Below are 23,196 nucleotides of genomic sequence, written 5' to 3'. Positions count from 1 at the left end.
GATTCTCGATCTGGACTGTCAAGTCCTAGCAGAAGGTCTACGCGAAATGCAAGGCTACTATTGTGCTTCTCTCGTAACAAACTTGAGAAAAGGACGTACAAGGTGGCAGGGCAGGCTTGATACTTGGCTTGTGTGGAATGTTGGGAAGAGTCAGCTGCCGCAGGCCCTTCACATGGAGACCCAGGTCAGCTTATATAGTGTCGCTCTACTACCTACGGAGGCTTGGTCCAAATATGAAGGCGTGCAATGCATGGCGCCATGCTGCACCTCGTTGCATCTTGCATCTTAATGGAGGTGGAGGTAAGGTAGGAGAAATGCATCTCAGGCTATTGGATCCAGCTATTCGAACCACCCAAGACTCCAAAAGGATCAGACAACCAACGATATACTTAACCTCCAAGCAACTCATTCGACGCCACAGCATTCTTATCTCGCGTCTTCGCCGCAATATCAGCGCCTGCCACAGGAAGCCTAACCTTACCTCTATCACCACTCCTCTCACCCCCTGAACTTGCAGGAAAAGGCAAGTACTCCGGCAAAATCCCCACCTGCCTTAGCACACTCGCCTGATCCCAAATAAGATGCTCGTGGTACAACCGATCCCCGCGGATATTCACGATGGCCGTGAATGGGATTTCGAGTTTGGCGCCTGTGGCAGGGATGCCGGGGAGCCTACACGATTTTCTATCAGTGAGCAAACACTAGGTAAGGTGGGGGTGGGGGTAAAAGTTGATAGAGGTGAGGCGCACAGGTAATCAATCTCCCGATCATGCGTCATACTCATAATACTCTCGTCAACGACACGGTCGATCCCAACAGTCCGACTAACAAGCTCCATTTGCGCATCGGGCGGGTTGACGAAGATGAAATGCTCGCGGTAGAAGGCTGTTAGGTTTTCGCGGCCGATTCCGCCGGTCATCTACACAGAGTCAACTCAAACTCATCAGATGTCCATTTGACCACCGAGCCCGTGGCCTCTGTTATTGAGATAAGATGTGGCGTACCGTCGGAATATGATTAACATACGGCTCCTGCACCATCGTGCTCATGGTATGCGGCACAGAGCGCAAAACAAACTCGAAGTACGTGTGTTCGTCCCAGATCGCTTCGAGGTCGAAGTACGGGCCGCCCATGTGTTTTTTGAAGAAGGAGAGGTTGCGCGTGTGCGAGACGGCTTCTGTGGTGTAGTTGAAGTCGGACATTGTGGGGAGGGCGAATAGGGGCGATGGTGCATTTGGGTAGGTATATTGTTTTGTTTCTCTATCTGTATTTGTGTCTGGGGCTCTTTGTGCTGGGATCTCTGTGGTTGTGGTTGGGTTGCCGGAGAGATGCTGGATTGTTGGGATGGGAGTTGTTATTGATGGAGGGTCTGATGCGGAGGCGTATATAGCTGCCGCTGTTATCTTCGTCAGGGACGGAAGAGATCGGACTTTCCCCCAGAGTGTAGGTCCGTAAGCTTGTCAATGTTAGCTAACACATAATCACAGGGTAGGAGAGAATCTATACCGACTAGCCCAACAACGCTCTTGGGTGTACACTTCTCAAACCCATTCAAACTCTCCAACGCAAGATCCAGAGCTGGCTCCCGCTTCAACACCGACTCTCTAATCTCAATAACTGTATAGCTCTCTTCAGCCCATTTCAGCGACGGACTAGGGGTACCGTTCTCTAAATGGAGCGGGCTAGGTGCGTTATCAGGTACTAGCACAATCGTACCAGGGCCATAGCCTCGGCGAGAAAGCGGCGAAAGCAAGGTGATGCCCGGCCCTATTTTGTGAACTGTAGGGACGGGAAGAGGCTGGAGAGGGATTTTGAATTCGATGTTTGCGTCGATCATGGTTCATAAGGAGTCTGTTTCGAGGTCGTGGTTAAGGTGAGTCGTTGTAGTTGGAAGGGTCAATCTTATAGGTATCGAATACGGGGACTCCGCACGCCGAGTATGCCGAGCAATCCACTCGATTCCCAATTGTAACCGTAGGAGGTCTGACTCGTAGATGGTCTTGGTAATATGCGGGTTGATGGATTAGGATTAACGATGCGCTGACGCATGATGACCAATGCTTTGAATCTTCTGATGTTCAATTAGGTATCCAGGCTCTCTACTTAATATTAGCAATGTCTTTGAGTGCCACGATTGGCAATAGGAAACTCTTTGGAATTAGCGCAAGGTCCTATAGGAGATTCTTAACGAGCCCTAACTTCCAGAGGTACATATCCATCTTATGGGCGCGCGGGTTCCCGAAGATAGTCGTCTCCAAGACAGCCCTTATCTTCTTCTGGTCGTTGTCATCGGGGACCGTACAAAACCCCTGCTTTCCGTCTTTCAAGAGCATTATGATGCCTGCATTTTCCAATAGCATTGCAGGTAGATCCCAGGTTACTGGGGCAGCCGGCATCGGGGAGATATAGATGGTAAGAAGGGACTCGATGAACCCCTTGTCCATACGCGGGACAGGGTCGCCTTCGTTAATAATGGAGAGAAAGGTTGAGGCCTGCCCGTAGGATGCCAAGCCTGGCTTGGATACTGGTGGGGATCCAAAGACAATGCAATCGATTGAGGAGAACTCTGTTTGGATATCAGCGCTCAGTAAGCCCTAGCCATGGGGAGTAAAAAGGGACGAACTCGAACGTAAATCGGCTAATGTTGAAGTATTGCTCGACATCATATGAGCGTATAACAATGAAGCAACTGCTCCACCTGCCGAATGACCCGTAAATAGGAGCTGGATGTTGCTGCCTGGGCTTTGATCGGCTTTCGAGAGTATGGAGGAAATGGCTCCCGAGACCTTTTCAACCATTCCTTTCGCACACTCGAGATAACCGCCGTGGACTTCGTACCTAAAACCGTCGGAGTTCTAGCTAATGATTAGCCACGATATGTGCGATATATTGAGTGAAGCTCACAAGGAATCCGTCGCCATCCGTTCCCTGTCCGATATCGTCAAAGTTGATCGTCCAATCTCGTCTCTTCGATGTTGAGCCTCGAATCGCAACGACAAGTAAACTAGGCAATGACTCTTTCTCCGGTGAGAATAGCTTCAAGCTTGTCGCCTTCACAGTGCCATCGCGGAGAGAGGCATCGATGCTCTCGCTATGCGGTGTCAGTTGGTAGTCCGAAAAGTCGGCTAACTGTGCAACGCGATCCATGTGCGTCGTGTCCGAGGCGTAGACAGCTTTTGCATTCCACGCTGCTAGCTTGATGAGCTCAAGATCTCGCTCGCTCCTACGATGCTGCTTAGTATAAAGTTCAGGCTTTAGCTATAATATACGTACAGCGCCCCGGGTTGCACCAAGGCAGGCAAAGAGCCATTGGTGTACTTCTTTACCTTCTCGATCTGGCGGCTCATCGAAATTACATCGAGATCTATCTCATCACCTGCCAAGATCAGTATTTGCCACCATAGTCTGAGCAACTGGCTCACCAGCGAGATCCAAGCGCACCAGGTGTTCATCCAAGCGGACTGATATGTCTCGTAGATTGCGAGACGTAGCGGCCGAATGCGTGGACTGCGAAGTGTCAGCGACCGAGGCGGACGACTCCGCAGATGTTTTTGCCGTAGTCCTTGAAGTCCGGCTTCTGGTAAAGGAGTTGGCTAGTTTCTGGGCTAGTGATTTCTTCATGCTGAGCAGTAGTTGTTAGAGGTAGAGGAAAGCTGGGTGGTGGTAATTCGGCTGAGGTGGAGTACGGGCGAAAGTGAAAAATGAATCACATCGAGCAGTCGCGGGGAGGAAGCCGGGGGAAGGGCAATAATTAAGCGACTGCCTATCAAGAGGATCAGAATCTCCCATCGAGTCGCCTGAAATCGCCCTGCATGAGGCCGACGCGAACCGAGTGCGGCTGAGCTCAAGCACCGGCGCTACGATATAAGCCCCATGACCCCAGAAGCTTGATTTCGAGACCCTGTATCCGTATTCTACATCATGCCGTCCAATATCTTTGATGAGTTGCAGTCGCCCAGCTCGTACGACGCTGACATTGACCAGGGATGGCTGCTGATCTCGGAAAAGGGCGACGATCCTGTGAAAGCGACTTATGAGCTGCTGCAGAGAGTGTACTGGGACGCGGTCAGAGATGAACTTGCCAATGCAATTCTCGCTTTTGATGATTATAAGACGTTCGTTCCTGAAGGACTGCCGGAGTTGTGGGAAGGAGCGTTGGAGAGCGATTATCTGCGGGAGTTGCTGGATTTGTGGGGTGAGTGCTTGTCTTCCGTTTGTATCATTCTTGGGAGGATTTGTTTTGATTTATGCAAGATCCCATTGGACTGCCGGAGGAGATAAAGAACAACATCTGTGCGAGTGTGTATGATGAAGTCAAAGGTGAGCGAGCAGTTAGCATTGCAGGTAAGCGAGGGGCTGGATTGACACATGCCAGGCCGACAGAAGGTCTCCCAAGACGAGTGGATCGCTCGAGCTCTTCTTCAAGCATGTGGTGAGTTATGCATTGGCTCTTATGGGTTGAAAATATTAATGACAATGCCAGGATTCGCTGATTACGACTACGTCCAAGAGTATAGACGACCGACTTTCCCTTCTCTAGGACCAGCGCCGCAAGGTATCGCCCCCTCCCGTTCTATGAGACCGTGACTATATGCTGAAAATCCGATCCATAGTGGACAAGCTCTTTCCGGGAATCTACGAGGCCATTCAATGCTCAGAATGTCGATTCTGCATCCGCTCCTTTCATTTCTACGAGTGTAAGAACGGTTGTACTGATTAGTACGTTGGGATACTCGGTCGTGCCAAACAGAGCTAATCATGGGAGCAGTACAGTGCCCCGAAATCATTTGAAATGCGTTCCCGACAAATCGGATCCTCAAGTCAATCTTGGCCATGTCTATATTGATTGTGTGACTCCTCCCCGTTACCGTCTCTGCTGTAACTGCATGGAAATTTCCTCCCACCCGAGGGAGCATCTTACAATTGCCTATCGATTCAAAAAGGCCGGGGATGAAGGTATGCAAGTATGAACGTATCTGTCCCAGCCCAAGATCTAACATTCTCAGAATGCACGACATTCAGCCAGGAGCTAGACGTGCTGGAAGACCACATCAAGGGTCAAAGCCTTCTCTCATTTGGCAATGCCTTCCTGGAGCATATATCGTTTGGCGGCTTGAGACGATCCATCAACTCTCGGCGACTGTTTCCCGCAGGGAATGCACATTGCGCTTTGATGTTCGGACCGTTGCTGATTGAGAATGGGATGACTATGTGAGTGAATGTTCCACAGCAAAGCTGTACTTAACCACAAGTATACTGACCATGTAGACACCCTGGCGGCGCCCTGATATCGACTCGAACATTGCCCTCGTTAGGACGGCATTCTCCACGCGATGTCAAAGAGTATCTCCGACCAGAAAACTACAGAACAGTACAAGGCTGCGATGTATTCTGCAATGATGTATACTCCATCTCTCCAGATCGCCGAATTTATGAAGCCGCCAAACGAGCGAAAGACCGCCGCTTTTTATGTTCCAGGAAGCAGTTATCCGGTGGCCTATTCACAGATTACAATCATTCCCGGCCCGGCTGGAAAGCTGCCGAAGACGGAATCATCGGGTTCTTCCTTCGCATAACAGCGATATGGAGAAGGTTAAAGTCACCGGTGGGTCACGAAGGGGACAACCGCTCTCTCCTACAGGACTGCGCGGATCAGCTCACGGCTACGATGCAAAGCCTCTTCTCGTCAGAAATCGATCCTCATCTGTTCCTCCTTGCACAGAAACTCGGGAAGAAGCAGAAGCTCGCCTATAGCCGAACGAGCAACAACTGCCAGGATTTCTGTAATGGGTTACTGGACTACGATAGCTACTACTATCGCATGTTCGACTCGCTCTATCCGTTCGTCCCAGTTGATCTCTCTCCGGAAATTGATAAGAAGGCGGTCGACGGATGTCTAAGTTACCTCCAAAGCTTTGTTAAACCGTTGAAATATCCAATACCTGGCTCTAGCCAACGCGCAATGCTAGGATCCGCCGTGACGATGTACTCGAGCTACGCCCAGAATGACGCTGACCTTATTGACCACGTTTATAGCGTGCGGTTCGGCCGTGACCATACTGACGGCTTCTCCCTAGGCTTCAATTTATCCAAAGGTGTAGGTGGAGACGCATACCTCCTCAAAGACAAAGAGATGAGCTGCTCCGACCGGTTCGCCGCGAGCAACCTACCTTCGAACCAGGGTAAAGGATGCTCGCTAGCTGACCATTTACTAGACTGTCCAGTGGACAATTTATCTATCCTACAAACACACCTTCACCGACGAATAAAATACTACATTGACCGTAATACCGAAGACTTCATGACCAACTTACCAGCCTCAGCCTGGATCAGAAACCGCCTCCAGATCCTTAGAAGACTAAAGCTCCTACACGACTTCCTCGCCGAGATCGCAGCCCACTTCCAAGTCGCCTGCAGCATGGCCTTGATAAGCACCCACGGCACCATGAACGTCGACGTCAAAACCCTCCGCAAAGTCTGGCGCCCCAGCGGAACACTCTTCTCGCGCGCATGGCACATGGACAAGCGCGTCGGAGACACCCTCTACTTTGCACCAGATATCGACTTCAGGAGGAATGGCGATAACGAAGGCAACGACCTCATGGAAAACTGGTCAATGATCGGGGTTTTAACATTCGGAACAACGCTCATGCAAACCCATCGCCTGATCATGAGCGGGGATGAGCTCTTCATGACGCGACTGAAAACAGTCAAGGATCTTTTACTCGCTCGGACTCGGTCTAAAGACGATGAAACATGGCAGCCGTGGAAAGAGTGTACATGCAAAGAATGCATCGTGCATAATCTCAAATTCAAATGTTACCGGTTGGATCTCATTGCTGCTGATAACGAAGAGGCATTGGAGAGGGGCGAGAAACCTGCCGTTAGGCCAGGCCATCCGGATTATGTTGGACCGGCTGTGATCAAGAAGATGATAGTCCAGTATGACTGGGAGTCTGCGAGATATAAGACTTATTTATTAGAGCAGGAGGAGCAGCGACGTGAGCGGCTGGGGACGGATTGGACGTCTACTTACCTTCTGTGCTTGAGGGTTATATGGAATGCTGACAACGCTGATCCGCAGCACCTCAAGCACAGAATGGAAGACTACACCCGACTGGAAAGGGGTGAAAGCCATGATTCGTTAGGTTACTAGTTGGTATGCGTTTACATCTAGTTTTGAGGAGACATTTTGCGGGCGGGATAGGCATTTCAAATGACCAACAAGCGACGGGATTACACGAAGATACCCAAGCACGCAGGATAATAGGCTGCACCTACCACCGTACGGGGTGCCTTTAGATGTGATCAATAAAAGAAGCCCTCCTGTAACCGTGGCCCCTCAAACCTGGTCCGCGCATAGACAAACCAGTTCAGGAGCGCAAACATAGCCATAACCCCAACTACCGCAACAGTGTAGTCTAGGACGCAAGTCAGATTAGCCATGATCCCAGGGCAAATAAATAAAGGGACATGTCCCACTCACTCATCGTGCCGCCGCTAACCGGCAACGTAACCGGAAAGCAATACATAACAGCCGTCAAACCCGCAAACAGCACCGTGACAGCATTCGCAATCCATCCCAGTAGCCCACGCAGACGAAAATATCTATCACCTGCAAGAATCGCACCCGATCTCTTCCGCCACATGAGCAGTGCTACGGGAATCGCAAAGCTGCACTGCTGTAGCAACAGACCACTGCCGACGAATGCATTAAACGCAGTAGACGAACCGAGCTGAACAAACCCAACGATTGAGATTACGATGGCGTTGGCAATTAGTGCCCACACGGGCACTTGAAGAATGCCGTGGATGCGGCTGAAAAGTCGCCTGCTGCCGATGAGGGCGTCGTCACGCGCGAAGGCCCATGTTAGCCGCGACGCGACCTCCTGGCATGCATTGAGAGCGAAGAGTGCAATGAGAAGGATGCAGGTTATGAAGACTGTTGCTGCCGTGCGGGAGTTTGTTGCTTGATGCCAGATTTCGTAGATGGGGACGCTGGGTAGAGGCAAATCATTTAGAATCGGGGTAAATCAAAGAACCGAGGTCAGGATACGATTGGGCAGGAGACTTACCCAGAAATACTGTCCGTGATGCCGGATACGTCCGAGATGCAGTAGAGCATGGCGAGGGCGAAGGGGAATGCAGTGATGAAGCCCACGGCGATTGTGGCCAGAAGAGCTCTCGGAACGGTCTTGGTTGCGTCGCCGGCGCATTCCTCGGCGAGGTGGACGGCGCCATCGATGCCTGCGTACATGAAGTTTGGGTTGGCCATTCCCGTTAAGAAGACGAGGGCGTGTGAGTGCCAGATTTTAGCCTCGTCGGCGCTGGGGAAGTAGGTCCAGACGAAGGAGTTGGAACTGAATGCGTCTGCGCGAGCTAGACATGTGATCAAGACGGCGACGAACGCAGCTAAAGAGAATACAGCTATGTGAGGTTTTTTGGATATTAGGCTCCTGGCGGGTACAAGTACATCAAAGATGAAGAAAGGTCCGACTTACCTCCCACATCATGGATCCGTTTGGTTCTGCGCAGAGCAAAGATATTGTAGAGTAGGATGGCGATGTTAGTTCCCTGATAGTACAGGAATTCGTGCCACACAGGAAGATCCAGACTGGGGTTATAGAAACGGCGCATCCCGTTGATGAATGTTCCAATTTGCACGGTCACACCGACACAGATCGACAGCCAGCCGTAGATGTTCAAGGCGGCGCATGTATAGCTCTGTTTCGACGGGTAAGGGCCTAGGGTTAGCAAGAGGCTCTGCGTTAATCCCATGGATATGGGCTAGCTCACAATGGCTTTGTAATATTGTTTCGGAGCCAGTATCGAGGCCCAGTGGTAAGGCCCGCCGGCGGTAGGATAGACGCTGGCGAGCTCCGCCATGCTCGCGGCAGTGCATCCCATGGTGAAAACGACAACAAGAATGCCATAGACAAGAGTCACGCTGCCACCTTGCTCCAGACTGACCGCCATCGTGCCTACCAGGCCCACCCAGCTATTACAGATGTTGTATCCGATGGCGATGATGCCCATGGGGCCGACGGTCTTCGCGAGCTGTGGTTCATAGCCTAGGTTGGAGAGATTGACAGGCATTAAAGACGTGGGGACGATGGCTAAACCAGTTGGTTAACGGTGTCATCGGAACTCGAAGCTGCGAGCGGGCATACCCCCGGCTTCGGTGTCTGACTCTCCAAAAGTTCGAGATCCCGCATCTTTCTTTTCCTTGAGCTCCATCGGCATTTGGACGGCTCTGTCACTCATCTCGCGTACGGACATGGTTCTGGCTGGTGAGGTAAATGGACGAGAGATCCTGCGTCAGCGTCCTGGCGAGGCGATGGGAATGGAATCCCATTTAATGGCTCTTGGCGCTGAGGTATTGCTCTCCATCTTCCTTGACAAGCCAATACCCACCTGTAAAAGAAGCGTTATCGACAGACGTGGACTGAGTGGGGGAAAGTTGGAGAAAAGGGAGGAGGAAAGGCTTATCACTCAGGCAAGGAAGGCTTCTCACCTAACTTGCCGCATCTGGAATCTCGATCCGGGGGAAAGCCCGACTTCCTCAGTTCAAACCCTTCTGTGGCTCTAGGAGTGAACTGATCAGGGAGCTTTCATCTAGCTCTTCAAGTAACAGAAGATGCAACATATAAATAGAATATTCTTCTCCCTGATATTGCTTTAACAAGCCCATTGTATGTCGAGTAGACATGAATAATCACAATGCCCGAAATTACCCCAACACCTGAAGCCAGAACTAACGCCATCCAGGAAGCCAGAGATATCAGCGCCGTCCTGAAACAGACATGGAAAGCGACAAGGCCACCCAACATCCTCGACCATGCTCCATCCATTACCGAACACCGAAAGAAGCCAATGATGCCCCAAAGTAATCACCCTAATACCGTCCATAACCCATTCAATGCAATACGATAACAAAAGTCACCCAAGATACAATTCATCAAGCGCCATTCCGCAGAACTCTTGATAATACTCTTCACCCTTCCATCCGCGCTCCGGGTTCTTCAAGCCAACCGTCTGCCAACCCTCAGCGCGGAGCCTCGCAATCCGGTCTGCGAGGCGCTCTCGTTTGGATGACGAGGACGATATACCGCTATCTTGCGGACAAGAAGAGAGTTGCCGCGAGGAAGTGCTGTCCCTTCCCTTGTTTTTGTCCTTGACAGGGCTAAACGACCAGAAGGACACGGAGCGCTGGAAACTCCCGCTTCGTCGAGATATAGCACGGGCTTGTTGAAGAGTCGTCAAATCCTGAATTTGGGATTGTATGTGCGTGATTGTGCGGCTTATTTGGGTGTGCAGGAAAGCCAGGGAGGCGTTGTAAGTGCGGATGTGCTTGTTTATGGAGGGTAGAGGAGGTAATTCTCTTTGCCTAAAGGTCTGGGTACGATTGAGAAGAAAGCCATCCGCATCTGTGTCTTCGTGTCTGGCTTTAGTACCATTTCTAGAGCGGGCGTTTGGAAGCGGTGGAAGAGGACGTGGAGTGTTTGGAGTGGTATTCTGGGCCTGCGTGCTAGGTAGAGAGAGTACACTTGCTCTGCTCTTTTCGGTTACAAAGGACGGCAGAAAGAGCGAGAGGGGTCTAGCGGTCTTTGACTTGCGTACTTGCAGGGGAGACGGTACGAGGGTATGCCCCTGGTCCTCGGCTGGATCTTTCTCGTCGAGAGTTTCAATGGGGTGCAAATCCTGGCTGCCAATGCCGTGCCCAATTTTGATGGAATCCTCGCAGTCCGAGTCTGAGTCTACCAGGAACGGGTCGTCGTCAGGGCACTCGAGGGTCCTGTCAATGATGTCCGTGATGCTGGTCACGATGGTATCCGCGGGCGAAATCGATCTGGATCTTGATCTTGACCCGACGGTTGACGCGTACGGAGTAGGTGAAGACGGCGAAGACGGAGAGGTAGGGCTCTCAGGAGCACCAGCCGCGGTGCTGACACCAACTCCAAAGATGTCGTCGTCGCTATCCTCGCCTCCTTTGTTTACCATACCCAAGTCAATTCCCCCCATACCACGCAAAGCAAGCTCAACCCCCGAGTCCCTCCGCACCAGCACTCGCTGTAGCACCGGCTGGTCACATTCAAGCTTAACCTCAAGCTCAGTTTCAACCTCAACCTCAGCAGGAAAGACACTCAAACAGGCCGCAAAACACCCCAACGCCTCTCTCAGCAGCGGCACCTTCTTACTCGAATAATCATGCGCGTAAAGCCCCATTGCCTCATAGCATATAGCACTGTAGAAGTGCAGGTAGAGCTTATAAACGGAATTCTGCACAAAGCAACCTTGATTAGATGATCATTACCTTAACAGCTATTAGGCGTCGTTTGAAGCGGAAACAAACGTAACATACAGGCTCCCTTGCCCCCGCAAGAATCGACGACGAACGGGCGACGCATCGTTTGTACTGCTTTTGGACATACAGCAGCTTTATCTCGCGGAGGGCGAGCCTCCATTGGGCGCGTGTGATCGGGGCCACGGGGGCATTTGCTAGTTCGAAGAGGGAGGATTTAGCGGCGATTGCGATAGATGTCATGGTTTGTAGCTGCGCTGCATAGCGACAGTTGATGGCATGGAGAGTTGAAGAGAGGGTAGGATGATGAGGAAGAGAAGGAGACTTATCGATCAATTGGTTCAGCGACTCGCGTCAACGCGTTGACTGTCATGGCAACAGCGCGTCTCACGCCTGAGGTCGCGTTGAGCAGATATACAGACTGTCAGGCCGTAAGTGAGCGGGTTTCAAGGCGCCTTGGCCAATCTCAGAAATACAGGTATTGCTAACCAACAGCTTCAAATCTTATAAAAGTCACTGAAACCCAAACTTCTTGAATATAGTGTACCTAGTACCTAACAGAGATACCCCCAAAAAACCTTTTTGCAAGCTCATCCTGCTGCCCGGCCTTCTCACTAATCTTACGATGGCTGAGAACACCCTCACCACTCACAAACCCATCAACCAAGTCGAGCGGAATCCACTCAAAATAGACATTCCTAATTTTAACACGATAGTTCGACTTCTCCGATCTTACAGCGCTGCAGAACGCTTCATCAACCGCCTTAACGCCCTTTACCTCTTCGTTCTGCCACGACCTAATGAGCTCGGCGGGGTCGTTATCCTCATGCTTCGAGTCATCGATGAGCCCGTTCTGCCCGTTGACTTTCTCGAGCTCGCTGAGTACGACGATCTTCGCCTTCGGTGCGACATGCTTAGCAGACAAAACAGCCGGAAGAGAACCGGTTTTGTTGCTGACGCCCTTGGAAATGGAGATGCGGTCTGCTCCTAGCAAGACCATGTCCACTTCCTTCGCGGCCACTGCTGCTGAGGCGTCGGTGTAGATCTGCATGTGGAGGTGTTTGTTTGGGTCCTTGCAGTGCGTTTTGAAGTTCCAGAGGATAGAGGACGAGATGCTCACGCCTTCGAATAGGGGGCGCGATTCGAGGACGCGGAGTTCCAGCGTGTTGATGTTCAGGGAGGCGAAGGCTTGCACGATGCTATCGCGGATTGTTGAGCTTGCAGATAGGGTTAGGATCGTGAGTTTGTCGCTTTGCCGGTTTTTGGATAGGAATTGTTCCTTCACGTAGGTCACAAAATGGTCCTTGACTAGGCCCGCGCGACTTGTCCGGCCCTTGAGATGGTGGTCGATGATCGTGAGCATACGCTCAAGCTTCCACTCTGCATCAGCGTCAATTCTCTCGGTATCCATTCTCCATACCTCCTCCATCTCCTCCAGTATCGCAAGAAGCGCATTCAGCGTCGCAGTGCCCATACTCTCCCTCCCATTCTTGACAAGATGCCACGCAGCCATCTGCACATCCTCCCACCACTTCGCATCCTCCATCCCATCGCGCATCTGCTCGACGACGTCCCGAAACACCCGTAACGCAATAGACGTAAGCTCATGCGATCCGCTCTCATGGTCCTTCTGCAGCTTCTCCAGCCCACGCCGTAACGTCCTCCCCGCCTTCCCATTCATCTCGCCCTCCAACCAAACCCGCCTCAGGCTTTCACGGAGATGCGGAACCTCACTATCCCCCTCCTTCAACCCCTTCCCATTCAATACATCCGTCGGATCATACCACTCCCACCCCTCATGTTCCCAATCCAGCTCAATTGCACTATCGCGTCTTGACCCCACAGCAGTCCCCTTAAGCTGGAACGCAAACGGGTGGATCGTCCATTCCCGATTCACGGTTTCATCAAAGAACGAGAACGGCTGCCCGACGCGCCAGAAACTTGCGGAGGATGGAGTGATGCCCGTTTCCTCAGAGAGTTCGCGCCATGCGGCGAATAGGGGATCGGCGTCGGAGCGGGAGATCGTGCCCGAGATCGGGGCGATGTGGTTTCTAGGTTCGCTGTGAGCTACGCTTTCCTAGATTTCAAAGGGAAGAGGTGAGGGCTTACTTGTATGTATTTACTTTATCGCTCCGTCGGAATAGAGCGACAAGAGGTTGGTCGGATAACGAGGTTGGGAAGTGGAAGATGAAGGAGGAGACGACTGATCGTCGTTCTAGGCCGGGGCCGTCGTGGGTTTGCCCCGCCATTCTTGGCGTGGAGGATCCCCGCAATTCTTGGACAAAGATGTGATGTGCAAACGGAGAAGATTGGACTTTGGAGTGTTGTTTGTATGTTTGATGATTAGACCGGCTGCGATGATTGCGATGGTATTTCATCTCATGGAAGAAGTGGTGTTGGCTGTTCCTTTGAGGGAGACGTACATGACAGCATGACGTAACCTGCCTAGGTGGGATCGGATGTATCTGAACCAGCAGGGAGGTCGTAACGGGCCGGCGTAAAGAGATTGTGATCGATGCCTCTGGATGTAGAAGAACTATTCTAGAAAAACATGGATATGTTAATCGCTGCGATATTGCCCCTTGACCATAACCGAAGCAGTGTCCAACAAACGACGGTGTGCTGGCCGTCAATAAAGCTACCTATCCACGTATATGACCAATCTATACGTTCCCTTGCAGTCTAGCTATCAAGAAATCTCATCTACCTCATCATCGAAAAACCGACCGATTAGATGTAATGTCTACTTAGCCTTCGCAAGCATAGTCCTACAAGGACATGTGCGCACGGTGCCGCATGAAAAAAGGAAAGAAAGAAGGAATAAAACGTCCTGCGATTAAAACAAGTAGGGATCAGGAATTACCACCACTTGGATCTCCAATCCAGAGGAAAAACGACCCTCGCAGTTGATAACAATATTGTGCCCCTTACTCTGTCTCACCATCTGATCACGAACATGACGTAACCGATTCCAGCCTAGCCTCCAACTGCCTAGCCTGTTTAGCCCGTTTCATTGTAATCCTCAACGGCTCGACATAGAAACAGAGGATCTGCTGGTCAAGGCAGTGTGCACATCGCGGTGTCTGGCGGTCGCATTCCTCGCCGGACATCTTGCATGCTCGACAGGGAAACGAGCTCTTGGTGCTTTCGTCCTCCACGGGCTTCGTACATTCTTCGACGGCAGGAGGCGGGGTCGTCCGGCATGACCAGAGCCATTTCGACAGTCGGAATAGTATACATGATTGACAAGCGGAGTTATTTTGGGTAAGACCGCAGTTGGTGGGCTCGTGAGGGCGGACCGGCTGTCCGGCGGGGGTTGCCATTGTGGGCGGGGTTTTCTAGGTACTGGGCAAAACAGCAGGAGTTAGCTATCGTTACAAACACGGAAAATGGTGCAAAGCTCACCCTTCGAGCAAAGCGGTTGCTTCAAGCATTCCCGTACGGCGTCCGGCGATGGCAGAGTCGGCGAGTGTAGCTGGCCAAAAGCTGGAGAGAGCTCCCCATACCAAGTCAGGAAGGGCAGCGTACGATATCACTGCGTCACATAGGGAGGTGGCGGGAAGGCTGAAGCAGCAAAATGGTCGAATAGGTGAAGGAGAAAGGAGGATGCCCGTTGACTTGAGCTGGTTAAAAAGTCCGACGTGTCGAGATGGAGTGTGGGAGGCTGCCAGCGCATGTGGGCAGCTGCCATGGAAGCACAGCAGGAACGCACAGACACTGGGGCCAACGGCCAACGTCAGGCCACATCCTGGTCGAAATGGCGGATTAAAGTTCTGAGCTCGCTTACTGGGGCAAACAGAGACAAAGCGGACCAAAACATGAGGGGCCTCAGTCGACCTTGGAACCTTGGAAATAGGGAGAGGGCAGGAGGTGGTGCTGAGGAAGACAGCGTTATAGGCCGGATGAAGTCTCCGGGAGCCAAAGACACCCCGCACTCCACCACAAAGTACGAGATCTTGTCGCAGCCACGAATCCACTTCGGGTCACTCGGAATAGCTATCTAGGAATAGCTCCAGCTCGGATTTGCGGTCAGTGACTTGTTCCATCATGCCATGCCTCCTGATATGCGCCCTCGAGAATAATGGTCGTTTTATGGGCCAGTAGGCTGCGTGACTCGTATTTTGGCTTCAGCCATCTACCTTGCCCCCTGTGTTGCACAACGTTGGTGGCTGTTAACGGCAGAAGAAATATGAGACGTGGCTGGAATGTCGTGGGTAGCTTCAGGGATGGGCCCGGGGAGTTAAGACTGAGCTACTTCTGGGCCTTGAACTACGGAGCCATTGTCTTTGGACAACAACGAACCTTTACGTACATTTCTGTCTGAATTTGATATATCCTGCAATAGACCTTGATCTGAACGCACGCAGAAGAAAGCCTGAAGCATGAGAATTAGATCAAATAATCTTTCGCACTTCATGACCCTGGCATCTGGAATCAAGCATCTTGAGAAAGCATGGCTACCTCGTGTCTTGGAGACGTGATGTTTGCTAGGTGGTGCGGCTCGAGCTCCTATCGCGGTAATACCTACGTGGACCTTGTTCCCTAGACTCGCGCTCTAGAATGCAGACTTTATGAGCTTCCATAATCGAAGATGTGTTACAATGTTCTCTCGCGGCAGGTATTTCAAACTCACACGGGTTTGTGGTCCGGACCGTCAACGTCATTCGGAGAAATGAGTCGTTGAAAATTACGGGTTGTGTTTGGTGCCGCTGTCTCTGGCGAAGTCTAACTTGACTCACCGTTCGTTTCTATATAGCGCTTCTCCTGTACCGACCCTACCTTCATCTTGCAACTTTCACAATTCTGCTCTCACACATACAGACCCTGCAACTTCTTCAAATCTCTCAACCAGCGTACCCACCCAGAACGGTTTATTCAATATGTGCTTCAAGATCCTAGCGAGGCTGTTCTCCCGCGAAGAAGATCGTGAGGAGTTCATCCACAATTTGGAGTACTGATGGAACTGGCCCAATGCTGAGTGGCCTTCCGATCCACGCTATGAACGATCTTGGAGCTTTGTTAAGTGGTATAAGAACTCCGCAGAACAGCTCGTTGCCACGTTGCAGAGGAAGCGCCGTCTAGAACAATACGGCAGCAGTTCTTGCTCTTCGGACACACACACGCTACTTGATAATGATCAAGCTTACACTACGCAATACGAGTCCCCGGATCAGATGGATCCTCCACCAAGATACACTAGGGAAGCAACTCTGGAACCGGACCGCAAACGGGAAATCAATAAGCTGCGTACTAAATGTCGTGAGCTTCAAGGCGATATGTTCAGAAGGTGGCAAGCATGGCAGGGTTTAAATGAGGATGCAGTCATAAAACTTCTCAATCGAAACGAAACGAGCGCTGACAAGGAAGGACGAACCCGAGAGTGGTATAAGAAAACTGAACTCTGCAGTCGCAGTGGCGGTTGCTGTGGGCGTACCTGCGGCTGCTGCGACAAACCACTTGACCAGTTCTATGCCCGATCTGGCAACTGCAAGGAGCTCGTGCACGTCTATGGCCACTGTACGGCGGAGTGTGCTTGTTGCATCAAGGAGCATGGTATTTACAAGCCGGATAAGCGCCTTGGCAAGCCGATAACTAAGTTTGATCACGGTCAATGATAGAACCTGTTTGTGTCTTAGTTGTTGCTGCTTGGAGTTTTTTGACCATGGCCAGGGAAGGAACAAGTTGGAGGCTCATCTGTATAATAGCAATGCAATGTCTACTTTTGACTCTCTTTTTTCTCCCCATAGCCCTGTTCGTTTACCAACTTGCAAGGCTATTATTATCATAGTCTTTACCCCCACAATCTTTGAAATTTCATTTACTCTCTCCCCCACCCTCTCTCTCCCCACATTCTTTTCTTTTAGTTATGATGAACATCTCGGGCTCAGCCTGGGTCCCGGACACCGTCCGGGCGATAAACGAGCACCCCGTGGCCTAGTGGTGGGCCTTGTTCCTGTTCTTGGTGGGACCGACCTTGATGCGGTGCCTTGAACGCGGGGTGGTGGTTTGGATCGACGCATGGTAAGTCCCCAGAACCGCCTGCAGATCGTCTACCAACCGGCCCCGTCTCATTCCAGCACTCTTTGTGTTTCTGTGCTTATTTGTCCGCTTTCCCTGTAGGGAAGAGCGTGGGCGGCGACAAATCGAGAGGGATTTCGCTGAGCCTGCCGATGAGACGGCTCCCCGGTCTGCCGTTGTGATGGCCGGGCGGCCTGCCTTTGAGATGGCCCGCGGGCCCGACGAACCCGCCCACGCCACCCATGCTGAGACCCGACCTCCACTCCGACGACCAAAGTCACGTTCTCGCACCCGCAGCCGGAAGGGAAGGAGTAGGGGCAGGAGCAAGACTAGGAAGCCCACGCCTAGCGACTATGAGCTCCCACCTCCTGCGACCCAACCCTTGACAAGAGGAATAGGCCACCGACTGGGCCATAGGGCTGCTCGTGTTTAGTTGTTTGCAGTGCGTCTTCCGCTCGCCGAACTTGAAGCGTCGCTTTGCTAATGGGTGTGTCCAGTTTTTTAAGAAAAAAAAAAGAAAAAGAAAAAAGCAAACAACAACACAATTCAGATGGGGTTCCCCCATCGCCGTTGCGAGAGCTTTTCGGCTGCTCCCCATGCCATTCGCGATACGAACGACCATGCAGCTACATACTCAGCAAGCATGTCATGTTTCCGCTAATACGGGGTCCCCGCCGAAATGGCTCTCACGATGTTCTCGAGTTTGGGACGATCTCGCACATCCGGTCGGCACCACTCTGCTTCTGATATGCTCGTCTCCGGCAATCGAACAGCTATCAATGCGTCGACTTGACCTCCGCTGATACTGAAGCCTTCCGGCATCACCAAACGTCCCTGAGCGCAATATTCACGCACCTGTCATATCGTCCATGGACTCCGTGATCAGAGAACTCCCGAACGACCTCGAGCGCAGTATTCACAGATGACACCTCATCCATCGTCTCAGGAGCTAGAAGACTGCCGAAGCGTCACTGATGTCAACATTTACACTCGCCATAAGATCACGGGGTTGACGAATTGTCCGAGGTTCCCAGCCCTGAGTCGATCAAACTCGCAGGCTCCAAACCCACCAGGAATCCGGACAGTTGGACAAGCAGGATTCTGTTTCTCTGAGAACTCGCCAGCTGACTGACAATGTCCGGAAGCCGCCTCGTTCATCTTTTTTTCTTCGTCCGCCAGTGACAGCACCAGTCTGGCTTATGAGAGAACGACCACAAAGCCTCAATCAATCATGGCCTCCATACATCGTCAGTCGAGTAAACACTCCGACCAATGTTGCAGTACGTACCCTTTCTGTCAAGTGACTGAGAGCTTTGCCTTGCTGACGAGTCTTCACGGTTTCTTATCCGAAGATAGGGAAACAAGCAACCACCAAGGGCAATATTTGGAGGGCGCTCGTCCATTCCGAGCAATCACTAGTCCGAGCTCACCATGCAGTTCGCGACACGAACAATGTCGCCGAGGGTCGGCTTCCGTTGTCCTAACTCCAGCTTGCGACGTTGTGTTGCTGCGGGTCACTCGAAGTCGCCTTCTACAGGCAGCCACACTATACCTGTATCATAACCGGCGAGCCAGCAAGCACATCAAGTCGAAAATTGGAACGGCGAACAAGACAAGCTGAACGCATTAGCCTCGCCTACCCAGGATCGCTTTGGCCGGCTTCGAGGCCTCAACAAGACTCTGTCTCTCCCTTGATCAATCGCATCGCAATCTTCGAAGGGCGTTTCAACTAGTTCGTGGCTACCCAACATTTCTATGTCTTGGGACGCATTACCCGCACATCATCTTGTCCCATGCATGGTCTCGTCGATTTCAGAATGAGAGGAGACAGAAACTCGGCGAACACATCGGTAAGCCGCATGCTCTTGCCAGGACTTTGCAACCCTCTGCCTGACGATACAACAACGGCATGAGACGAGTGGCTCTAGATTTTAAATCTGAGGTACCACCAGAGACTGTCGCTTCCTGACCTTTCCTCAGAAGTATATGCTCATCCTCACCGTGCTGGCCACGGCCACGACCTTTCTGGTTCTGGTGACCCATACCTGCCATTCCTGGACCAGAACCTTCAAGTTTGCTTCTCAGCGCCACCTTGCGGTGCTTGGTCGTACCATGGAGGCCCAACATAACCAAACCCATCAACCAGTACCCTTGTGTCTTGGTACATTCTGTACTCGCCGCATTCGCGTTCGGCATCATTCCCTTCACTCAGATATTCTTTCGGGTTTTAAGACCTAGCGGGTTATTTTATATTGTGTCTATACCCGTCAGATTTCTTGTTTTGCCCGGCGTGTATAGTATAGCCGCTTATGCTCACATATGTGCAGTGAGACTTGGAATGTAATACTCCGTTGGAACTTACAGAAAGAGGCATGTGCACTGTATTTCTTGGCGTAAATATCAAGTAGCGGTCAAGTAGCATTCGAAATGCAGTCATGCTACTCTTGGGCTCAACGAAGACCTTAGCCCCTCTTGTCCCAAGCCTCCCTCACCCACTGTTCAACCTTCACCAACCCCAAACCCTCGCCCACCTTTGCCCGAATCGCCAATGGAAAATCAAACACCTTCCCAATGACAAGCCGGTCCATGAGCGCCGTGGCCTCGACCATATCCTCCTGGCTATACTCATTTCCCTCGGGCTGCCTCGGAACAGTAACATCGCCCTGATTCACCTTCTCCACACTATCATAGACGATATTGAATTTGCGGCCTACACACATTAGCAACTGAGCATATATTCACCATCCCTGTATCAAAGTCCGCGCGGTGCTATACTCACCCCTAACCCCCTCCCCAACCCCAACAAGCTGGTTATACGTAACCTCATCGCCCACAACAACACTGAACTCCTCCCACTCTTTTCCCTCAACATCCAACAACCGCGCAATGAAACGCGCCATGTCATACGAGTATGTCATGCAAATGACATCGTTCCCCTCGCCAGGAATCGCACCCTCGCAGTTCGCCATATCCACTGCGATCGTCATGGGCGCCAGATTTGTTTTCACGTGCGGCATGCCCCAGTAGTCCATGAAGAAGCCGGGGATCACGCGTGTGTAGTGTAGTCTGCTTGATTTGAGATGGTTTGCCGCGGCTAGGAAGTACTTTATGCTTGGGTCCAAATGGAGGAGGCTGAGACTGATTAGTTTGATTGGGCAGAGGATGGATGGTAGGGTACAGGGCGTACTCCTCCGTCTGAATAAACGAGTACTCGCTCGGCATGAACCGCTTTGTCGAGGGTGCATCCTCGGCAGCGCGGATGAGGTTCAGCTGTGCCTGACTGTCTTCGTCGCTGTACAGTGAGATCGCGGAGATGATGGTGTGCACTTTGTGTGCGGTTAGGATTTGCGTCAGGGAGGAGATGTCTTTGTAGTTGACCTCTACCTGTTTTGCGCCGGAGAGGAGGGGGTTATTTTCTTGAATCTGAGACAGAGTTAGTTATAGGATGATGAATAGAGGTTGTATGTAGGTGACATGCCTTTCGCGTCAAAACAATGACTTCATGCTTTGCTTCTTGCGTGAGGACGTCGACGATTGTTTTGCCTACGCCTCCGGTGCCGCCTGCGACGGCAATGACGGGCATTCTGTTATATGGTTGACGAGATCGTTGAAGTTGGGATCGGGTTACGAGTTTCGCTACCTACCTAGGTCGATGTAGGGTTGCGTTAGTTAAAAGGTGGGAGCTTCAGCCGGAGACCTCGGGATGCCGCCAAGGCACAGCTGTAGCGACCCCACTATTGCTGTCTTGGACGAATCAAAGACGAGTATTTATCCAAGGGCTTGAAGGCCTCAGATATTGGCAGTTCAGAGAATCGGCTAAGAGGCTTATGTACTACGCCGTATAGGATGAACGCGGAGATTGAGAGTAGATCCCAGATATCGCAGCCATTCCGGCGGCTAAGACATCGATGCAATACCGGCAGCATATATAGAAACTATTCTACAAGAAAAGCATGAGAGAAATAAGACATGAGATGAAATCATCGGAAGGTTGAGCCTCCATCGCTTCTAAATCATAAACGCATCAACCAGTCAAGTACGTTGAAAGAACAAGACCGTTTCGCTTTTCGTTCTTTATCTATAATATAGCGAATTCCTTGAGGTATACAACCAGCTTGTCAATCCCAGACTCGGGAATGGCGTTGTAGTTTGAGACGCGGATACCTGTGAACTTCATTAGCAAGGCTCCAGAACTCGATGCAACAAGTGGGAACTCACCTCCAACACTGCGGTGGCCCTTCATGCCGGTGATGCCGCGCTCAGTGCCTCCCTTGAGGAAGGTCTTCTCGGACTCGTCGACGTTTCCGTTCTAAGGGAAGCCGTTAGTGAGTTGCGTAATCATAAAAGTGAGCAGTTGGCGGAGTTGTCCCTACCTTGACGACCCGGAAGCAGATGTTCATGCGCGAGCGCACAGCCTTGTCGGGCACAATCTTGTAGGCGTCAGGGTAAGCCTCAAGGACCTCGTAGACCTTGCGCGCTTTCCGCTCAGCGACGACCTGCTGACCGTCGACCTTGTCGGGGAAGTCGTTGAGAAGCTTCTTGATGACCTGGCCAGCCACGTATACGCTAGACAAGGAATTAGCTGGCAGGACTGGAAGAGAATGATGGGGGTAGATATTACTCAAAGATGCTCAGGGTGTTGTAGAGAGAGTTGTTCTTGTGGCAAACGGAGTAGTCGAGAATAGTAGGGGCGACGGGCAATCCCAGCTTGCGCAGGATAGCGGGCGAGGCAGGAGGAGCGTTAGGAGGGAGGAGGCTCTTGCGGATAATGACACCAGTGATACCGGCCATGCCGAGGTTCTTCTGGGCACCGAAGTAGACGATCGAGAAGTTCTCGAAGGGTATCCGTCGGGAGAGGATCGTTGAGGAGAAGTCTCCGATGACGATAGGGTCGTCCTCAGAGCCCTTGGACTTAAGAACCTTAGGGAAAGAGGGGTATTCAACACCGTCGACGGTCTCGTTCTCGCAGAGGTACACCATCGCAGCCTTGGGGCTGAGCTTCCATGTCGACTCGTCCGCGATCTTGCCAAACTTGCCGTCGTTGGCTGTGCGGGCGTCGCTGGCGACGTTCACGTACTCGGGACCGAGGATTCGGACGGCTTCCTGGCTGGCCTTGAGGGACCATCTGCGTGACCATTGCGTTAGTCTCTACCTCGCCATGAGTTTGTCGGGAAAGGTCACGTACGATCCAGTGACCAAGTAGTCCAACTTCAGCTCGGATTCGACCTTCTTGCGGAGTTCCGCAACAACTTCCTCCTCGGAAATATCGCCCTTCTCCTTCAAGATCTTCTGTCGCTGCCTCTCAACCCAGATTGCCGTGAGGTTGTACGCCGTCGCATCAAATTGGCCTGATCCACCACCTAGTAAAACCCGTCCGTCAGCATATGCATCTTATCGCGCCGAAATCGGTCATCGAAATCGCACCCTGCATGATCAAAATCTCAAAGTCGTCGGGGATATCGAGGAATTTCGCGAGGTCCGCTTTCATGGTATTCAAGATACCGGACGCCAGTTCGCTGCGATGGCTGTGCTCTGCGACACCCCTATGCAATTGAGACTCGGGTCAGCTAATCCGGACCTCTTGGTACGATAAGTGAAGCGGTGCGTACAATCCGGTCTCCTCATAGTTCTGGAGAGCCTCTGCGGCGGTCGCAAGGACGTCTGTGGGGAGGGCGGCCGGCCCAGCACCCAGGTATGTGAGATCCTCTCGTTTCATGGCTGTTACTGTTCAATTGGCTTGTTTGTCTGCTTGCCAGAGAGGGAAGATGAGGGGCGGGAATCTTTTTTGAAGCTAGAGCCCCTCCCATGTGACTCACTCCGATATCGTATCAGCACGTGATCGCCCCACTAGCTATCCCGATACGCTCCATGGGGGG

General features: G+C 51.8%; 10 protein-coding genes across 10 annotated transcripts; 2 read left to right on the top strand and 8 right to left on the bottom strand.

Annotated features, from left to right (window-relative positions):
• Positions 1 to 339: 339 nt before the first annotated feature.
• Positions 340 to 1,976, bottom strand: BDW74DRAFT_54754 (ester cyclase). Its single transcript, XM_073733127.1, has 4 exons — positions 1,507 to 1,976; positions 1,005 to 1,456; positions 750 to 919; positions 340 to 672 (listed from the first exon to the last, which is right to left on the bottom strand). The coding sequence occupies exons 1-4, from the start codon at positions 1,835 to 1,837 to the stop codon at positions 390 to 392; spliced, it is 1,236 nt and encodes a 411-aa protein (XP_073581669.1). The 5' UTR covers positions 1,838 to 1,976; the 3' UTR covers positions 340 to 389.
• A 28-nt stretch (positions 1,977 to 2,004) lies between these two features.
• On the bottom strand, positions 2,005 to 3,800 carry BDW74DRAFT_54786 (lipase family protein). Its single transcript, XM_073733128.1, has 5 exons — positions 3,423 to 3,800; positions 3,274 to 3,376; positions 2,905 to 3,223; positions 2,624 to 2,855; positions 2,005 to 2,566 (listed from the first exon to the last, which is right to left on the bottom strand). The coding sequence occupies exons 1-5, from the start codon at positions 3,619 to 3,621 to the stop codon at positions 2,172 to 2,174; spliced, it is 1,248 nt and encodes a 415-aa protein (XP_073581668.1). The 5' UTR covers positions 3,622 to 3,800; the 3' UTR covers positions 2,005 to 2,171.
• Positions 3,801 to 3,921: 121 nt separating this feature from the next.
• On the top strand, positions 3,922 to 7,156 carry BDW74DRAFT_180237 (uncharacterized protein; the record flags this gene model as incomplete). The annotated part of the gene is made up of 8 exons (XM_073729691.1): positions 3,922 to 4,195; positions 4,255 to 4,320; positions 4,376 to 4,432; positions 4,484 to 4,555; positions 4,614 to 4,719; positions 4,769 to 4,956; positions 5,007 to 5,211; positions 5,269 to 7,156. The coding sequence occupies 8 exons, from the start codon at positions 3,922 to 3,924 to the stop codon at positions 7,154 to 7,156; spliced, it is 2,856 nt and encodes a 951-aa protein (XP_073581667.1).
• Positions 7,157 to 7,308: 152 nt separating this feature from the next.
• Positions 7,309 to 8,976, bottom strand: BDW74DRAFT_186592 (uncharacterized protein; the record flags this gene model as incomplete). The annotated part of the gene is made up of 5 exons (XM_073731294.1): positions 7,309 to 7,421; positions 7,487 to 7,998; positions 8,076 to 8,427; positions 8,502 to 8,724; positions 8,797 to 8,976. 5 exons carry the CDS (start codon positions 8,974 to 8,976, stop codon positions 7,309 to 7,311), a joined length of 1,380 nt encoding a protein of 459 aa, XP_073581666.1.
• Positions 8,977 to 9,632: 656 nt separating this feature from the next.
• BDW74DRAFT_157141 (uncharacterized protein) lies at positions 9,633 to 11,036 on the bottom strand. Its single transcript, XM_073725090.1, has one exon. The coding sequence runs from the start codon at positions 11,020 to 11,022 to the stop codon at positions 9,940 to 9,942; it is 1,083 nt and encodes a 360-aa protein (XP_073581665.1). The 5' UTR covers positions 11,023 to 11,036; the 3' UTR covers positions 9,633 to 9,939.
• On the bottom strand, positions 11,027 to 11,659 carry BDW74DRAFT_157140 (uncharacterized protein). The gene has a single exon (XM_073725089.1). The coding sequence runs from the start codon at positions 11,543 to 11,545 to the stop codon at positions 11,300 to 11,302; it is 246 nt and encodes an 81-aa protein (XP_073581664.1). The 5' UTR covers positions 11,546 to 11,659; the 3' UTR covers positions 11,027 to 11,299.
• Positions 11,660 to 11,849: 190 nt separating this feature from the next.
• BDW74DRAFT_169208 (translation initiation factor eIF-2B subunit family protein) lies at positions 11,850 to 13,551 on the bottom strand (the record flags this gene model as incomplete). Its single annotated transcript, XM_073726958.1, has 2 exons — positions 11,850 to 13,353; positions 13,412 to 13,551. The coding sequence occupies 2 exons, from the start codon at positions 13,549 to 13,551 to the stop codon at positions 11,850 to 11,852; spliced, it is 1,644 nt and encodes a 547-aa protein (XP_073581663.1).
• A 645-nt stretch (positions 13,552 to 14,196) lies between these two features.
• Positions 14,197 to 14,830, bottom strand: BDW74DRAFT_54709 (uncharacterized protein). Its single transcript, XM_073733126.1, has 2 exons — positions 14,708 to 14,830; positions 14,197 to 14,647 (listed from the first exon to the last, which is right to left on the bottom strand). The coding sequence occupies exon 2, from the start codon at positions 14,623 to 14,625 to the stop codon at positions 14,251 to 14,253; it is 375 nt and encodes a 124-aa protein (XP_073581662.1). The 5' UTR covers positions 14,626 to 14,647; positions 14,708 to 14,830; the 3' UTR covers positions 14,197 to 14,250.
• Positions 14,831 to 16,221: 1,391 nt separating this feature from the next.
• On the top strand, positions 16,222 to 17,035 carry BDW74DRAFT_54706 (uncharacterized protein). Its single transcript, XM_073733125.1, has one exon. It carries the CDS (start codon positions 16,477 to 16,479, stop codon positions 16,915 to 16,917), a length of 441 nt encoding a protein of 146 aa, XP_073581661.1. The 5' UTR covers positions 16,222 to 16,476; the 3' UTR covers positions 16,918 to 17,035.
• Positions 17,036 to 19,782: 2,747 nt separating this feature from the next.
• On the bottom strand, positions 19,783 to 23,036 carry BDW74DRAFT_169207 (uncharacterized protein; the record flags this gene model as incomplete). Its single annotated transcript, XM_073726957.1, has 11 exons — positions 19,783 to 20,030; positions 20,100 to 20,452; positions 20,508 to 20,743; positions 20,814 to 20,904; positions 21,451 to 21,484; positions 21,539 to 21,629; positions 21,694 to 21,886; positions 21,942 to 22,445; positions 22,506 to 22,680; positions 22,745 to 22,863; positions 22,930 to 23,036. 11 exons carry the CDS (start codon positions 23,034 to 23,036, stop codon positions 19,783 to 19,785), a joined length of 2,151 nt encoding a protein of 716 aa, XP_073581660.1.
• Positions 23,037 to 23,196: the final 160 nt, after the last annotated feature.

Source organism: Aspergillus multicolor (genome assembly GCF_047715735.1).
Source record: "Aspergillus multicolor strain CBS 133.54 unplaced genomic scaffold BDW74scaffold_21, whole genome shotgun sequence".
NCBI classification, from domain to species: Eukaryota; Fungi; Ascomycota; class Eurotiomycetes; order Eurotiales; family Aspergillaceae; genus Aspergillus; species Aspergillus multicolor.
The sequence above is the reverse complement of the archived record's forward strand: the minus strand, read 5'-3'. Positions and strand labels throughout refer to the sequence as shown.

Coding starts and splice junctions, on each gene's coding strand:
- BDW74DRAFT_54754 (XM_073733127.1), bottom strand. CDS start 1,837: ATGATCGACGCAAACATCGAATTCAAAATCCCTCTCCAGCCTCTTCCC. Junction 1,457..1,506: donor GAGCGTTGTTGGGCTAGTCG/GTATAGATTCTC, acceptor AACATTGACAAG/CTTACGGACCTACACTCTGG. Junction 920..1,004: donor ATGTTAATCATATTCCGACG/GTACGCCACATC, acceptor GACTCTGTGTAG/ATGACCGGCGGAATCGGCCG.
- BDW74DRAFT_54786 (XM_073733128.1), bottom strand. CDS start 3,621: ATGAAGAAATCACTAGCCCAGAAACTAGCCAACTCCTTTACCAGAAGC. Junction 3,224..3,273: donor TTGGTGCAACCCGGGGCGCT/GTACGTATATTA, acceptor GCAGCATCGTAG/GAGCGAGCGAGATCTTGAGC. Junction 2,567..2,623: donor ATTAGCCGATTTACGTTCGA/GTTCGTCCCTTT, acceptor ATATCCAAACAG/AGTTCTCCTCAATCGATTGC.
- BDW74DRAFT_157141 (XM_073725090.1), bottom strand. CDS start 11,022: ATGGGGGGAATTGACTTGGGTATGGTAAACAAAGGAGGCGAGGATAGC.
- BDW74DRAFT_54709 (XM_073733126.1), bottom strand. CDS start 14,625: ATGGCAACCCCCGCCGGACAGCCGGTCCGCCCTCACGAGCCCACCAAC.
- BDW74DRAFT_157140 (XM_073725089.1), bottom strand. CDS start 11,545: ATGACATCTATCGCAATCGCCGCTAAATCCTCCCTCTTCGAACTAGCA.
- BDW74DRAFT_54706 (XM_073733125.1), top strand. CDS start 16,477: ATGGATCCTCCACCAAGATACACTAGGGAAGCAACTCTGGAACCGGAC.